The sequence below is a fragment of the Phyllostomus hastatus genome, unplaced genomic scaffold (genome assembly GCF_019186645.2).
Source record: "Phyllostomus hastatus isolate PE091 unplaced genomic scaffold, TTU_PhHast_1.1 phas_scaffold_39, whole genome shotgun sequence".
NCBI lineage: Eukaryota > Metazoa > Chordata > Mammalia > Chiroptera > Phyllostomidae > Phyllostomus > Phyllostomus hastatus.
The window spans coordinates 5,392,102-5,410,272 of NW_025334028.1; the positions used below are offsets into that span (position 1 = coordinate 5,392,102).

Below are 18,171 nucleotides of genomic sequence, written 5' to 3' on the forward strand. Positions count from 1 at the left end.
TTGAGATTTTATTTATTTATTTATTTATTTATTTATTTATTTATTTATAGAGAGAGAGAGCAGAAGGGTGGGAGAGAAACATCAATGCATGGTTGCTTCTTGAGCACCCCCTACTGGGGAACTGGCCCACAACCTAGCCATGTGCTCTGACTGGGAATCCAACCAGGAACCATTTGGTTTGTAGACCAGCACTCAATCCACTGGGCCACACCAGCCAGGGCTCAATGTTAACATTTTACTGTATGAAATCCATTATGCCAGCAAATAATAGCCTCATAGTTATGAGAACAAGGAACATCTCAAAAAATAAAATCAGTAATATATAAAACAGGAAAACTACACAATTAAAATATAAATAAGAACAGCTTTGTAAGACACAGGGCAATGACTATGTTAACTAAACAAAGCAAACAAGTGTCAGTATCACAGTAAATAGAAAGCCTCAGTTGGCTCTTTATAAAAACTTTCTTATATTTAAAACATTTCTGGAGAATAATTATAGCTTAAATAAAACCAATGTACCAGGGAGAAATAAATATCAAGTACTCATCAAAACACTGACATCATTATCACAAATTTATTATAGAAAAGTACCTTTACATACTTATGTTGCTCTATAAACTGTTTTTACCCATATGGTTCAAAACAAAGAATACTAACTAATGACTATGTGAATGAATACAGCTGTATCAATATAAAATGTGTCATAAAAACATGATATGTAGGTAAATTTTCTTTTTTTTAAATTTTTTAAAGATTTTATTTATCCATTTTTAGAGAGGGGAAGGGAGGAAGAAAGAGAGAGAGAGAATCAATGTGTGGTTGCCTCTCACATGGCCCCCACTGGGGACCTGGCCTGCAGCCCAGGCATGTGCCCTGACTGGGAATCGAACCTGCGATGCTTTGGTTCACAGCCCGCGCTCAATCCACTGAGCTATGCCAGCCAGGCTGTAAATTTTCTTTTTTAAAATACCAAATAGCATCAAAACACACCACAGTTTCCTTCTACTTTCAATTAAGAAGCAATGGAAAGATAAAATGTACTTTGTGAATTAGTATTGACATTCCTGGAAAAGTGCATTAGAAAGGATATGGAAACTGAAGAGTCCATGGCTGGGCACATTTGGGTCTGATCACTTAGTATACTTATTTGCTCTTTAAAAACCATTTACATGCTTCATGATAGAGAACTTTTACAAAGCCTTCATAGTGTAAGGATTGCTTCATTGAGATACAAAGGAGAAGACAATTTTTTAATCACCTTGATTATTTCATCCAGATTCTGTACTTCAAGTTTCTTAAGTCAAATTGTTTCTGCTCCTCAAGTCATTTGTACATAATCATGCCCCTCACATACACACATGTATGTACACTCACAGTGACTTTGTCCCACTGATGCAACCCATCAGTTCTTCCTTTGCTCATTATTCTATTGGCATTTTGCCCTTTTAATACCCAGAAAAATAGAACATTTTTACTGAGCATATTAAAAGCCAGGAACCAAAAGAATGGCCAGTATGGAAGCTACTTCCTCTCTCCCTATCCACGGAAGAGCAGAAAAGGTGCACTGGTCTATCTGCAGTGAGACAACAGACACAGCCACAAGTCCCAATACCAAGGCTTCCCTTTCCCTCCTCCCTAACAACACTCTGACACCAGGTCTTTCTGAGTCGGTGGTGCATCTGCTACATGTGTAGATTCATATGAGGAAATAAACACTGAATGTATTCAACAGCAGAAAAATAATCATGGGAAATCTGAGCCTTGAAACATGAAAATTTTGATGAGTGCAAAAAATATTGTGATGAGAGGCAAAAGAAATATGATTTGATACATAGCATCTGAGTTCATAAAATTACAGATGTGAGTACAATAGTTGATATGGGGACTCTGAAAAGAAGTAAATGTTCTATCACTTGTGAAATCTGATTCTTCCTAAAAGCTTGGTCTTTGGTCCCACTTTTTGACACAGAGCTCCTAAATCCCTTAGAATTTTTTGAGTGACAGGAGCATCTTTTGTTCTAATTAGGTGCTTCTTGATAGGCTCCTGCATGAGAGCTCATCACACAAAAGACCAAGCCATGATGGGAAGCTTGGAACTTTCAGCCTCACCCTCACTCTCTAGAGAGGAGAGGAGATAGAAATGAAGTTAATAATTAATCATGCCTACAAGATGAATCCTCAAAAAAAAATCTAAAACCATGGGGGTCAAAGAGCTTCCAGTTTGATTAACACATCCCCATGCCAGGAGAGTGACATAATCCTACCCACAGCGGCAGTAGCTCTTGAGTTTGGGACCTTCCAGACTTCTCCCTAAATATCTTTTCAAGTGACTATTCATTTGGGTTCTTTAAAATATCCTTTGTAATAAATCAACAATTGTTAACTAAACTGTTTTCCTAGGTTCTGTGACCTGCTCTAGCAAATCAGTGAACCCAAGAAGATAGTTATGGGAACCTATAACCATTTCAGCCAAGTCAGAAGTAGTGTGTAACCTGGGGACCCACTGCCTGACACTGGCATCTGAAGGGGGGGTGACAGTCTTGTGGAATTAAGTCCTTAACTTGTGGGGTCCACACTAACTCTGGATTAATGTCAGAATTGCTTGGTATAGAAAACTCCCACATCTGGTGTCAAAGGTGTGAGTAGAGAAATAACAGTAGACTTTGTTCCTCCTCATTGCCCCACTATAACTTATTTCTTTCTCACTCCTTCTCCATAGTTAGTATTTTTATTGCATAGGTCATGATAAATTAATAAAATATTAATATCCCCACAACAGATGGGAAAAAGATGCAGATGAGCAACTCATTAAAGATGAGTGGTGCAATATACAAGTAAAAGGTTCAATCTTACTTGCAACAAAAGACATGCAATCAACAAGTTATCAAATTGCTAAAACAAATTTTATTTTAAGTAATTATATTCAAAACTGCAGAAGATGTTGTAAAATGGGTACTTTCTTCACTCTTTCAGTGTTGGTAAAAATACTAAGAGGTATACTATTTATGGAAGCCCACTTGACAATGCTTATCAAAAGACTCTATATTTTGCTAATTAACCCAAAAATAAAACTTTTAGTACTATGTCATTAAAAAACCAATTGTGGTCAGGAACAAAGATCGAATTGTTAGGATGTATGCTGCTTTAATCACAACAGCTAAAAATTGAAAACAAGGTACACATATGCTATCATGTACATTAAGATATACTACACAATGGAATACCCCTCAACTATTAAAGTGTCTTTAAAAATCATCTGGTGAGATAGAAAACATTTATGGCTAAGAAATTGTATTTGAGTCTGTAGGCTCCCATAATGTCCAGTACTTCACACCCACTATCAGCCTTTATATCCTATTCTTATAAATTGTTTACTGTCTGTCTTTTTGTATCAGTGAACGCTTCACAAGAAAGTGACATACAAGTCTCTCCTTCTGCTTGGGACATAACTTATATTAGCTACATGGTATGTACTAGGGATGTGATATATATTAGTCACATAGATAATAAAGAAAATCAAGAAGAAACGCACATCAAAATGGTGGCACTGAAGTCACATAATTGCAGGTGACTGATTTTTTCTCTGTGCTTGACTGAATTTTCTACCACTAATATACATTACTTTTCATATTATAAAACCCCATTGCATGCCATTTCTTTAATGCTCCTTCAAAAAAGCAGCATAGGAGAGGGGAAAGAAGAGTACTGTTGCAGATGTGGGGCAGGGGCTGGTACTGGGAGGGGAAGACTGACTAGGGGTGGGCACTTCATGACAGCTCTCACAAAATGACTGCACCATAGTGGCGACCATTACATTCTCACACCTAACAAAAGATTTTATAAAAGTGAACGCACTTCTTCTACATACAAAAAGTAAATATGCAGTCATCATAAATAGTAAATAGCAGTTCTATTTATAGTTAAGAGGAAAATTTTTTAAACATAGAGGTTCTTTAAAATTTTTGTGTAAGAAAATAACCCTCCAGTCTTACAGTAAAAGTTGCTTTAAGTTAATACCTTATCCTATATGTGAGCTGAATGTTTATGCATGTAATTTATGATGATATTTCAGAGCTAATTATTCTTATTGACAAAGTTAAAAAATCTGTGACCTAAAAGGTTTAGATGTGACTTCAAAGGTCACATCTGCTTTGTTGTGCTCCTTTCTAATTCAAACATTGGATGTAAAATAAGTAAAATTTAGAGACTTTAAAAATATGTTCCTTGATAATATAAATACTGAAAAAAAGTTTCATACACTTATTAATCTGTAATATTAAGCCAGAAAGATACTTATCCAATCAAAGAAATGTCATATAAACCCAAATTAAGGGACACACTAAATTTTAAAGATATTAATTTTGTCACTATACCACAAAAGTACAATAAAAATAACTAATAACCAAACATTAAGAAATCCTTATCTTACTGTAAATATAGTAAGCAATTTCAAACAAAATCCTTAAACACTCAGATTCACTATTACAGTCATTAGTAATTTTGTAAGATCATGAAAATACTAATCTATTTAATATATTAATCTATTTAAAATAAGTTTGAATCATTTGAAATTTATTTCAATAAATTATAAGGCTGAGAGAAGTTTGAGTAGTTAAAGCACTAGAAACAGAAAACATTTTATAAAATTCTTTGTAACAATAGCAACATTAGATGCTCCAAACCAAACCAACACAATCAGCATGATAGTATAAATTTTCAAAAAAATCTCCAATTATAAAGTTTTGCACACTTTTACCTATGTTCTCTAGAATATCCAAGTTAATTTACAAAGTAAGCCTAAAAAAGTGTTTGATGATTTATCCCAAAAAAGTTTATCCCAAAGAATTTGTACAAAGGTTCAATAAAGACAACATGACGTACAATTCACCCCCACAGAAGGCTCCCCCATTTGCTTTGTCTGACTCAAGTATCCCAACCCATCTTTATTTGTTATATAACTGACATATAACATTGTTAGTTTAAGGTATACAATATACTGACTTGATAGACTTATATATTGAAAAATGATTACCACCATAGCATTAGTTATCACCTCCATCACATCACATAATTACCATTACTTGTTTGTGGTAAGAGTATTTAAGATCTATTTTGAAGCTAGTATGTATTCTACCATTTTTAATTACAATCACTATGCTGCATATTAAGTGCCCAGAGCTTATTCATCGTGTAATTGTAAGTTTACTCTTTGACCACATCTCCCCTTTCCCTCCAACCCCCAGGCCTTGGGAGCCACCATTCTACTTTCTGCTTCTAAGCTTAGCTTTTTTAGGTTACACATGTAAGTGGCATCATACAATATTTGTCTTTGTCTTTGTCTGACTCATTTCACTTAGCAATGCCCTAATGGTTTGATTCATGTTGTTGCAGATGGCAAGATATCCTTCTTTCTCATGGTTGAATAGTATTCCATTTGTGTGTATTTGTACATACACACACACACAAATCACATCTTTTCATCAATTTATCTGTTGGCAGACACTTAAGCTGTTTCTCTAATTTGGCTATTGTGAATAATGCTGCCACAAAAATGGGAGTGCATCTATCTGTTCGAGATCCTGATTTCACTTCCTTTGAATATATACTCAGAAGTGGAATTGCTAGAACACATGATAGTTCTATTTTTAATTTCATGAGAAACCTTCATACCATTTTGCATACTTATCTCTTGTACTTTTTGATGAAATTCATTCTAACAGATGTGAGATAGTATCTTGCAGTTTTGATTTGTATTTCCCTGATAATTAGTGATATCAAGCATCTCTTCATAACCTGGTAGCCAAAAGTACACCTTTTTTGGAAAAATATTTGGATCTTCTCCCCATTTTCCACCAGATTATTCGTTTTGCTAATGAGTTGCATGAGTTCTTTATAAATTATAGATTAATCTCCTATCAGATATATGATTTGCAAATATGTTCTCCCACTCCACAGGTTGCCTTTAAAAAAAAAAACTACTCTTAGAGAGATGGGAAGGGAGGAGAAAACGAGTTAGAGAAACATCTATGTGTGAGAGAAACATTGATCAGTCACCTCTTGCACATATCCCAACCAGGAAGTGGGCCCACAACCCAGATATGTTCCTCCTAGGTAATCTGACTACCTCACTAGGATGTTAATTTTAGGTGTCAACTTGGAGGGTGTTTTTGGATGTAATTAATATATTTAAATTAGTAAACTATGACTAAAACGAGATGGTCCTTGACAATATGAGTGGGCCTCATCCAATCAGTTAGTTAAAGGCCTAAACAGAACAGAAAGACAAGCCTCTCTGAGCAAGGGGTGAATTATCAAATAGACTGACTTTGGTCTTCATCTGCACCATTTGCTCTACTGGGCTAATGCCTGCCAGCCTCCACAATCACACAAGCCAATTCCTTATACAAAATCTCTATCTATATATGCACACATCCTATTGGTTTCATTTCTCTGAAGAACCCTAACACATCCATAAATTTCTTGTCTCAGCCGGACATTTACATGAGAGTGCCTTATATAAAGTGATAAACTTTCCAAAGGCAAAGGAGTTGGTTCTGGACATGAAGCAAGTGATCTTGAGACTTTGCAGAATAATCCAGCTTTTTGTCCCATTTTGAATAGGTAACTGTAAACCAGAGTTTCTAATCTCTCATTCTCATTAATTAATATAATATTTAAAAGATGCACAGAAAAATTATACCACAAAAATTCAAAAGGTCATTAGCTATTGACCCTACTTATCTACCTTAATGCTTTACATTTCTCAAACTAAATCAGTTGTTGATCATTGTGACAATCAACCAACAAACAAATAATTGAGCTTCAGGGCATGCCTATTCTCAAGGTGCTTACAATCACATGACATTTAAATAATACCAGAGAATTTTAAGACTTAATGATCTTAAGTCTTAAGTACAAAGAATGACAGAGGCCCTAGAAATCAATTTTTTAAAATTAAAACTTTAAAATATTTAAGAACCATAATGGTATCTCATATAGACCAAGAACAGAAAAAAAGACACAGAGCAAAGTAGCTTTGGTTGTACTCATTTTTGCATATGTTTTTCATCATTTTGCATATTTCATGCCAGTCCCTTCTAGCCTAAAAAGTTTCTGTTGAGAAATCAACTGACAGTTATGGCAGCTCCCCTGTAGATAGGTAACTGTCTTTCTCTTGTTTCTTTTAAGATTCTTTGTCTTTAATTTTCGCATTTTAATTGTGATGTCTTGGTTTGGGTCTCTTTGTGTTCATGTTGTTTGAGACTCTCTGTGCTTCCTGGACTTGAGTGTCTTTTTCCTTCAACAGGTTAGGGAAGTTTTCAGTTTTTATTTCTTCAAATAGTTTCTTCATCTCTTTCTCACTCTCTTCTCTCTCTGGCATCCCTATGATGAAGATGTTATGCTGCATGTTGTCTGAATGGTCCCTTAAACTATCCTCATTCTTTTTAATTCTTTTTTCTTTTATACTGTTCTGATAGGCTGTTTTTCTATCTTGTCTTCCAAATAGCTGATTCCATCCTTTGCTTCACCCAACCTACTGTTTAATTCTTCCACTGCATTCTTCTTTTCAGGCATTATAAACTTCACTTCTAACTGGTTCTTTTTTATGGTTTGTATGTCTTTTTTTTATGCTGTTGAGCATCCTTATAACCATTACCTTTAACCTTTATATGAGAAATTACTTGCCTCTATCTCATTTAGCTCTTCTTGAGATATCTCCTGTTCTTTCACTTGGGGCTTGTTTCTTTGTTTCCCCATTTTGGCTGCTTCTTTGTGTTTATTTCTATGTATTAGGTAGATCTGCTTTGACTCCCAATTTTCGTGGGGCGGACTTATCCAGCAGATGTCCTATGGGATCCGGTGGAGCAGTCTCCTTTATCCCCTGTGTAGGGTACTCCAGTAATGTCCCTTGTGTGGGTTATATGGGCCTTCTTCTTATAATTGAGTCCTAGTTGCTATTGGCCCACTCATGTGTGAGATATCAACCCTCAGGCAGGCTGACTGTGAAATTCAGTTCTAACCATGGTGTGCAAGCTGCCGTGCAGGTGCTGACCACATAAAGAAGAATTCACCTCAGCAAGTTCTGGTGCCTGCTGAGATCTCCTTTTGAATATGCCATTTGTGTGAAAGACAAATACCATATGATCTCACCTTTAACAGGAACCTAATCAACAAAGCGAACAAGCAAGCAAAATATAACCAAACACACTGAAATTGAAAACAGACTGACAGTGAGCAGAGGGGAGAGGGAAGGGATTATAGGGGAAAAGGGTGAAAGGTTTACAGGAACAATTATAAAGGATACATGGACAATAACAAGGGGGGTGGAAACAGGGGAGGGAGGTGGGGAGGGGTGGGATGAAGGGAAAAGGCAGAAAACTGTACTTGAACAACAATAAAAAAATGCTAATGAATGAATGAATGAATGAATGAATGAATATGACACTTGTGCAGTTTACTGGATCCCGCTCTGTATGTTGGCTCTGGGCTTCATTATAGAGTCTCTGTGCAGGCCTATGGCAGATGTTCCCTGTGACTTGCCCTGGGCAACATGTTGTGCATTACAGGCGATCGACAGTTGTGGCTTCCTCTGCTGAGCATGGGAAGAACCAAACTGTGCACCAAGGCCAACTAATACCAGCACTGGGCCCAGGGTCAGGTCAACAAAAGTCCCAAGGCACCCTGAGATCCACCCCTTCCTGCATCCGTCTATCAGCTGCCTGTTAGGCCCAGTCACTGAAAGAGACTCTGTCGAAGTTGAGAGGATGCGGCTAGTGGATTTCCAGTGAGAAAGAAGTGCTTGCTGGTCAGGCCTCAGGGAAGAGAGTGGGTATAGTTCTCACCCCAGACACACAACACTTAGTCTGTCCCAGATTTTGTCCCGACCTTGGCAGGATGGAGCAAACAGAAGCCAGGCAGGTGGGGCCTCCAAAGCCCAGAGGTGGTTATAGTGAATCTCCCAGGAAGGGGAAGTACCAATCAGGTTCACAGGAAAGCAGGGGGAATGGCCCCCAACCCAAAGCCAAACAACTCAGTCACCAACATCCCTTGAGGTTTTCTAGAACTATGAAATATAAGAACTGATAAATAAATTCAGTAAAGTAACAGGATATAAAATATATACCAAGAAATCAGTTGCATTTTATATGCCAATAATAAACTATCAGAAAGGAAAACTAAGAAAACAATCCCATTCACAACTGCTTCAAAAAATACCTACAAATAAAATTAATTAAGAGTGTAAAAGACCTAGACTTGGAAAATTACAAGACATTGAAGAAAGAAACTGAAGAAAATACAAATAAGTGGAACCATGTACCATGTTCATGGATAGGAAGAATTAACATCATTAAAATGTCCATACTACCCAAAGCAACCTATACATTCAATGCATTTCCAATCAAACAAGATACCAATGGCATGTTTCACAGAACTTGAATATTCCAAAAATTTATATGCAACAACAGCAGACCCCAAATAAAAACAGCAATCATGAGAAAGAACAAAGTTGTAGGAATCATGCTACCTAAAGTCAAACTATACTACAAGGGCACAGTAATCAAAACTGCATGACACTGGCATAAAAACAGATACATAGATCAACAGAACAGAAGAGAGAACCCAGAAATAAACCAATACCTTTATAGTCAATTGATATTTGAGAAAGGAAGCAAAAGCATACAATGGGGTTAAGATAGTCCGTCTAACAAATAGTGTTGGGAAACCCAGACAGATACATGCAAAAAATTAAATTAGACTGACTTCTTACACCATACAAAATAAACTCAAAATGAATTACAGGCTTAAATGTTAGACTCAAAACCATAAATATAATAGAAGAAAACATGGGCAGTAAAATCTCAAACACTTCTTATAGCAGTATTTTTTCTGATATAGCACCTTGGGCAAGGGAAATGAAAGAATAAACAAATGGGACTACATCAAACTAAAAAGTTTTTGCACAGCAAAGGAAATCATCAACATAATTAAAACACAACCCACTGAATGGGAGAACATATTCACCATTGATGCATCCATTAAAGGCTTAGTATCCAAAATTTGTAAAGCACTTATAAAACTCAACACCAAAAAAACAAATAATCCAATTAAGAAATGGGCAAAGGACCTGAACAGACACTTCTCCAAGAAGGACATACAGATGGCCAATAGATAAATGAAAAATGCTCAACATCACTAATCATCAGAGAAATGTAAATTAAAACCCCAATAAGGTTTCACCTCACACCAGTTAGAATGGTCATCATCAATAAATCAACAAACTGCAAGTCCTGGTGAGGATATGGAAAAGGGAATCTGGTGAGAAAAGGGAACCTCCCTGTATACTGTTGGTGAAAAGGCAGATTGGTGTAGCCACTCTGGAAAGCAGTATGAAGTTTCCTCAAAAAATTAAAAATGGAACTTCCTTGACAGTGTTTCCACTTCTAAAAATATATCTGAAGAAACCCAAAACATTAATTTAAAAGAATACATGCAGTACTATGTTCATTTCAGTGTTATTTACAATTGCCAAGATTTGGAGGTAGTCCAAGTGTCCATTGGTAAATGAGTGGATAAAAACACTGTGGTACACATACACAATGGAATACCACTCAAGACATAAAAATAAGGAAATCTTATCCTTTGTGACAGCATGGGTAGGCCTAGAGAATATAATTTTAGTGAAATAAGCCAGTCAGAGAAAGACAAGTACCATACAATCTCATTAATTTTTTGGAATCTAATCAACAAAATAAACTAACAAACAAAACAGAAACAGACTCCTAGATAGAGAACAGATTCATACCTGTCAGAGGAGAGAGGGGTTGTGGTGCTGGATAAAAGAAGTAAAGGGATTAATTAAAAAAAAAAAAGAAAAGAAAAATAAACTATCCTAGACAGAGACAACAGGGTGGTGATTACCAGAGGGAAAGGAGGGTGGGGGAGGTAGAACAAGGTGTACGAGTGATAAATGGTAATGGAAGGAGACTTGACTTTGGGAGATGAATATACAATACAATATACAGATGATATATTGTAAAATTGTACACCTGAATCCTATTTAATTTTATTAACCAATGTCCCAAGAAATTCAATTAAAATTTTTGAAATAAAAGAAAGCCACAGATGCAAAGATGCATTTTAAAAAGAAAACATTTGTAAGAAGACTCTATGCTTTTTGAATTTACTTGGAAAACTCTCATCAGAAAAAAATCCATTTGTAATTGGAAATCAGACAGCATGCATACATATGGCACTTCTGTTGTCAAGGTGTCTGAATTGTCATTTTCTCTGGCATGCTCTCACGAGTGCACAGGGCTGGAGTGTGATGCAGAGTGGATTGGAAAGGACCTTGCAATTCTCAATGGAATAAACACCACACTTAAAGCCCATGGTGCTGCTCCCCTTCAGTGATTGAAAAGTTCAGAGCTAATCATCTATGTCCTTATTAGGACTGACTAAATTTTTTAAAGAACATACCTATCTGTACTGCTTATAGCATCATTTTCCACCTCAGACAGTCTTAGACAGTAACAGATGTAGTTTATGTATGATGTTATTCTGTTTTCCAAAAAGTTCTATGATACTAAAACTCTAACAACATAGGAGTGGTCTTTACCCAGGGATCACACTGTAAAATACTTTCATCATCTTGCATTAATCTTGTAACTATTTCATGGTTTGGTTATTCCTCTACAGAAGTATACAAACCCACACGGTCACACACAAATTCTCTAACACCCATCTATTACCTAATGACATCTTGACTGCTTCATGCCTGCCTAGCATTCACTTTCCAAAGTTAACACAGGACTTTACATATCTTCTCTCTATATGTTTTAGGTTTAATTTCATAATCAACTGGGATTTACCTTAGTGTATGGTAAGAGAGAAGTAACCTAACCTTTAAAAGTGAATGGCTAACTGCTTTAAACATTAATAAAACCCATACTTTACCACTATTTTGAAATGCCACCCTTAAATACATACAAACATCAGGTCTGTTTCAATCATGCTATAGCATGCTATTTTAAGTATTTTAGCTTTACAGTACTTTTTGTCATCATTATCGTCTTTTAAAATAGTATAAATCACTACTGTGCCCACATTATTTTTTAGAATCAACCTGTTCCATTTCCCTCACCTATCAACTCACCCACCACACATACAAACACACTCACAAACACTGCTGTGATTCTGACCAGCTGTTACCAACCCATTGATTTCAGAAATAAAAAATTAAGACTATGAATTTTCTACAGCCCATACTCATGAATGTGTAATGTTCTCAAGGTTGTTTATGGATTTTCCTCTGAGGGCTGATTTGTTACCCATCTGTTATTATGAAATAATGAAAATAACATTTTGTTTGCTTATTAGGCTCAAATTTGTTTGTTTTAAATGCATAGAAGAAATAAAATCTGTTAAATATGTTACTCAAATTCTTCATATTTTTCACCTTTTGACAATTTCTGAAAATATGTATTTAGCATCACCCATGTGGCTATGGTTTTGTGAAATTTTCTTTCTTTTTACAAGAGTTTAGGAATAATATGTTTTATGTGATGTTGTTTGATGTGCGAAAGTCCTAACTATTATGATTTCTACCAGATGATATTACATGCCAATAAGAACACCTTGTCTTTTTTCCCCCATATAGGGAGTCCACACTACAAAACATTTTCAGAGACCACTATGGCAATTCTTACTATTATTATGTTAGTATTGCCTGCTAGAACTCACTTATTCCTTTATCCCCAGTCTGTATTAGGACCTGTCTTCTAAACAGAACAAAACTAGATTTGCATTTAATTTACACTGTGAGTTCTTACTTTTATTAAATTAGCCCATCTCTTACAATATGCTATAATACTTCATAATAAATAAAATACTTACGTGTTAAGACAACTAGTATATTTAGCCTAATTACTGACATTTTAATTTTTCCTGATTATGATACATTTTTATTGTGCTTTTACCCTCCCTATTTTTTCTGTGCATTTATCAAGTTTTCTTTTTTTTTCTTTTTTTCACTTTGCAGCCCAATACTTTACATATATGTTGAACTACTAGGCTCACCAACTTTTGGTCCCTCTTATTATGCAGATAATAGAAAACTAATCTAATCTTTCTCCCTTTTTTATCCCTGTATGACCAAAAATAATCACAAAATATTTTATATTTGGAATTATAGCAGTAAATCACCTTAAGATAAGACCACTTTGGAATTTAATAAACTTATATAATAATCTATATGAGCCAGGAAGAGGGAGGACATTAAGTTTGTATTTAATTAGTAAGAAGTTAGTTCCATTTATCTTTCAAACATCTCTGTATCCTACAAAAGACAAAGCTCTTACCGTTTCTTTTGGAATCTGCATCTGGCTTGGCTCTGCATTCTAGAAGAATTGAAGAAAAACATAAATACAGACTGACCAAAGCCATCTTCATAACACAGGGATACAAAGCTTTACTCCAAAGGAAATTTTGCTGGTTTGTAAAATCCACACAATATATAAGGGTGATTATATTCTGGCTAATATATTATTCTGTCTTGTAAACTTTCACTGATCTCATAGTTCTTGTGTGGGTGTATGTTTTAAGAAAACTGTCTCGGATATAAGTTTTTACTTGCTCATTCACAGTATAGCATCAATTTATTATACAGAGGAAAACAAATCTCACCAAATGGCTTTTCTATTCATAGCAGTGTTTTTTAATTTATTTGTAATTTTCCTAACTAAATCTAAGTTATAAGGTATATTATAATTTGATAGCTAGATCAGATAATATCAGTGTGAACCAAAAGAATCAAAATATTACATAGGTTTTAAATGTGATTTTTTTTTCACATATTGTAAGGTAACTTTGTATCAGAGGTTGATTTATTTAAAAGGCATATATTGATAAAGTAGAGAGAAATTATATACAGATACCCCAAACAGAGGAAAAGACTTTGATAATTAGATGCAAAGATCATTTTAAATACCCCTCTTTAAGTTTTCAGAATTTTATTCATTTAAATCTTGACAAGCGGCTGCAGCATGAGTAACAGACTGATAGACTACTGGCTCACTCCTTAATGAAAAACTCACAAGCAATAAATTAAATAACCAAGAAAAATAAGTAGGCAGCAGAAGGGAAAACAGAAGCCTGGAAAATCAAAATTGGACAAGAAGAACCTGCATAACTTAAGCGTGTTGTATGTTGGCACTAACTCTGGAAAGGCTGCCTAAGAGCAGCGCTGAGGCTTCAGCAACCTGACAATACGATTCCCAGTTCACGTACACTGAACCAAAGCTTCCCCAAATCACATCTAAATCTCAGTTTTAAGTACTAATTTACAACTTTTTAAGACATCTGCAGGTTTATGATCAAGTGGCATTTTAAATACAAAATTGGCTAACAGTGAGGGGAAAGAGTAACGATTAAACATTTTAAGACAGATTAAAACATTTTTATAATTTTTCAAAATCTTCTTGAAATAAAAGTGTTCACTTTTCAGCTTTATCAAAATCTGATTTTCACAAAGTTACAGAAAATTTTAGATGTGTAGTAACCACGGGATGGAATATTCTTACAACTAAAATTTATCTGGCTTATAATAAGGAACAGTATTCACCATGACATATCCATATTTGACATATTAGCTTAAGAGATTTAGGGCTATAGGACAAATTTGGGGCCTGTACCCCTAAAACCTTGCCACTCTAGTATATTTGAATTGTTTTTTAGATAAAGCTGGAAGGTAGTTGAAAGAGATGTCAAATGACCCAACTAGAACCTATTTTGAAATATTCAAATATCACTTGTATTTGAAGTAAAACAATTCTCATCACATCAAAAGATAAAGGAGATTCCTCCAATTATGTCGATTTTATATATATATAAAACTTAGCACTTTTGCAGAAAAACACTTAGAATTATGTCAATTTAATACACATACTTCCTTTGCACCAATACTAAATACCCCCTGTAATATTTAGATGTGTTGATAGATGCATAAAAAGTAAAACAGTTTGCACACAAATGCCTTTTCATTTGATTTATGTCAGTCCAAATAATGTCTTCATCAGTATTTAATGGCCATGAGGCTTACTGCCACTCAAGTCCTTTTATTTTCAGTAATAATGTTTAGCAATGGTATTCTTTTTCATACAAAAAGCAACCATCTTTATTTGGTTTAGCTACATGGACTATGCAAATCTGAAATAGGAAGATCTGTCACATGTATTGGAGAACATGGCAAGCTTTCAACAATAGTCTTTGAAGTAACAGTGACGAAATCATATCTGTATTCAATCAGTCCCTCTGAACTCATTCAGTAACAAACATTTACTGTCCTAGAAGATATCCCTGCAATCAGATTTTTAAATGCCCTTATATTCAATGTTGTAGAGATCTAAGACTGAGAAAATATGAGAAAAGAATGCTTGTATTAAGGTTGAAAGACATAAAATATGGAAACAGCTTGGACAATGTCTCAAGAAACACTGGCCATCGGGAAGCTAGCCCAGACCCCTGGCTCACGTGAATCTGCTCTAAATTTACACACCAGTTCCCTTGGGTGGAAGGCATCTTCTTGGCGAAAGACCAGAAGGCTCACAGTCCCTTCCATCTTGGTGCTTCTCAACAGGGAAACAACCTCCTCTTGGGATTTGCCTGCTAAATCTACTCCATTTACCTAAAACAAATTTTAAAAAAAGTTTTCAGCTGCAATCCTATGCAAACAGATAACAGAAGAAAAGACATTCTAGAACTGATCATATCTGTGATAAAACATAACTCATTTCATAGTAAATTCTGAAGGATCTGGTAATCACCAGGCTTTTGTGGTTAATAAAGAAATGCAGACCAGGTATCTAGAAATGAGACAGGAAGTAGTAAATCTTTTAGTGCTTATTAATAAACCAAAAGCTACAGCCACCAGAGCATTAACAAGTAACAAGTAATAAACAAATATATCTCAAATGTCAAGTTAATACAAAACTTCCTGGCTCTCAAGTAAGATGTTTTGATGGCCTTCTACAGCATAGGTTTTCTTACCCCCAAACAAAAGGTTGTGGCTTTTGCAGTGGGTAGAAAAAACAACTAAAAATATTTTGGTATATTTTAACTTTCAATGAAATTTTACCAAAACTTATAAAGATAACCATTTTTTGTGGGGGCGGGGGGCAGATGATGGGTGGCAGATCAAGCAAAAAAGAAAAAGAACTCATGGACACAGACAACAGTGTGGTGACTGTGGGGGAAGAGGGACTGGAAGCGGGTATAAGGATGATAAATGGTAAATGGAAAGAAATAAAATTAAAAATAACCTATTAAAAATAAAATCAAAACAAAGAAAGAAAAATTAAGATAATCTTTTAAATCCCTGAAAGGCTAACATTAAAGAAGAATCTCTAAAATAATCATAATATTTCTGAGGAATAGCAATGTCTCACCTTAATATTTTTCAATGTTTTAAGAAAATTCTACCAAAATAGAGATTTGAAACAACCAAATTCATCATTTTTATTTTGTATGAAGTATAACAACATTACCAGAAAACACTACATATTTAACAGAAATAAGAAGAGAATTTACTTTTAAAAAGTAGTCTACCATATTTTTTTAGACAAAAATAACATTTTTGTCCAAGGCAATTAAGTACATTATTTAAATTATAATATCAAAATCTTCCTGTAGTTAGAATATTTTAAAATCTTCCCCCATATTAAAAACCATTTTCTATAACTCAATATACCAATATAAAGTGATTTCAGAAAATAGGCAAGTAATAAAAGAGTTTAAAAAAGCAAAAAAATTCTAAATAATAAAAACATCTTGATATTTTTTCTATATGCTTTCAGATATCCAGACACTCATAAAAAATAGCCCACAGAACTACCAACATTGAATAGATACACGTATAGATGCTAGTGATTACATTTAAAACATGTGAAATGTAGTTTCAGTTTTAAGAGAAAGCTTAATAGCTGTAGAAAATAAAATCTAACTGAACAAATACAGGCCTCAGGCTACTCCCATTGCTTAAAAAAAAGTCTTTAGGATGTGTTGAAAAGAAAAGCAATTTTGTGATGAAAGAGCAAATTAAAAATAAAGTAAAAACCTGTAGAAAGAAAGAATGTGGGGAGTTGGGGTAAATTCAGGGAGAGAAGGACATCTGGGACAAAAGGACAGGTTTTCTGTTTTGTTTTTGAACTTAGAGGCAAAGATTCAAGCCCCAACTGAGACTCACTAAATAAAACAAGCAACAAATACAAACTTGAAATACTACTACTGTTGACCCTTGAATGACTAGGTTTAAAGCACAAGTCCACTTACACTGATATTTTTTCAATAAATTAGTACAGTATTGTAAATGTGTTTTCAAATCCTTATGATTTTCATAACATTTTTTGTCCAGCTTACTTTATTGTAAGAATACAGTACATAATACATACAACATGAAATATGTGTTAGACAACTGTTTATGTTATTAGGGCTTGTGATCAACAGTAGGCTATTAGTAGGCAAGGTTACGGGGAGTCAAAGCTATACTCAGATTTGACTGTACAGTAGTCAGCGCTGTTCAAGGGTGAACTGTACACAATGTGTACCCCTAGGAAAAGTGGCCCACTTCAGAAACACCTTAACTTTTTCTATCATTTAGCCTCCTATATCAGTGTTCATTTAAAAAATGGTGTCATGTGAAGAAGAAAAAAGAAGCACAATCTATGTAATATAATCCCAAAATGAGACCATGAAAAAGTCCAGAATTTATTCCTTTGCTCCATTACTTTTCAAGAAATCTTTAGGTGAGCTTAACCTGTAGAGTTCAAAACTACACAGGAAAATACAAGTAATGAAAAAAGGGCAATGCCATAAAAATTTAGGTTAACTAGTTAATAATTAGGAAACACAATATCAACTATGTTTTCTGTAGAAAACACTAAGAAAAAATGACTGATAAACTATACTTTTACTCAATATTTCTTCCATTTCCATATGCACATTCACACAAACATAAATTTTGTATATTTATGTATGTCAAAGACATTTTCACAGACCAATGAACTGAAACTCATGAGGTACAAAAAGGAACTTTTGAAAAACTCTTTTTCCCCCCGATATTTGATTTTTATGTCTCAATTCATTTTCTATGCCTTCATTTGAACATTTCATTGT

At 34.6% G+C, this 18,171-nt stretch overlaps 1 protein-coding gene across 16 annotated transcripts in view; it reads right to left on the minus strand.

Annotated features, from left to right (window-relative positions):
* Window positions 1–18,171, minus strand: part of PARD3 (par-3 family cell polarity regulator) — a 686,648-nt gene that overhangs the window by 289,183 nt on the left and 379,294 nt on the right. For all 16 annotated transcript variants that reach the window (XM_045819999.1, XM_045819993.1, XM_045819992.1 and 13 more), the window contains 2 exons: window positions 15,557–15,685; window positions 13,362–13,400 (listed from right to left, as the gene is read on the minus strand). In XM_045819999.1, the coding sequence (XP_045675955.1) occupies window positions 13,362–13,400; window positions 15,557–15,685 (168 nt within the window). The remainder of the gene's footprint in view (window positions 1–13,361; window positions 13,401–15,556; window positions 15,686–18,171) is intronic.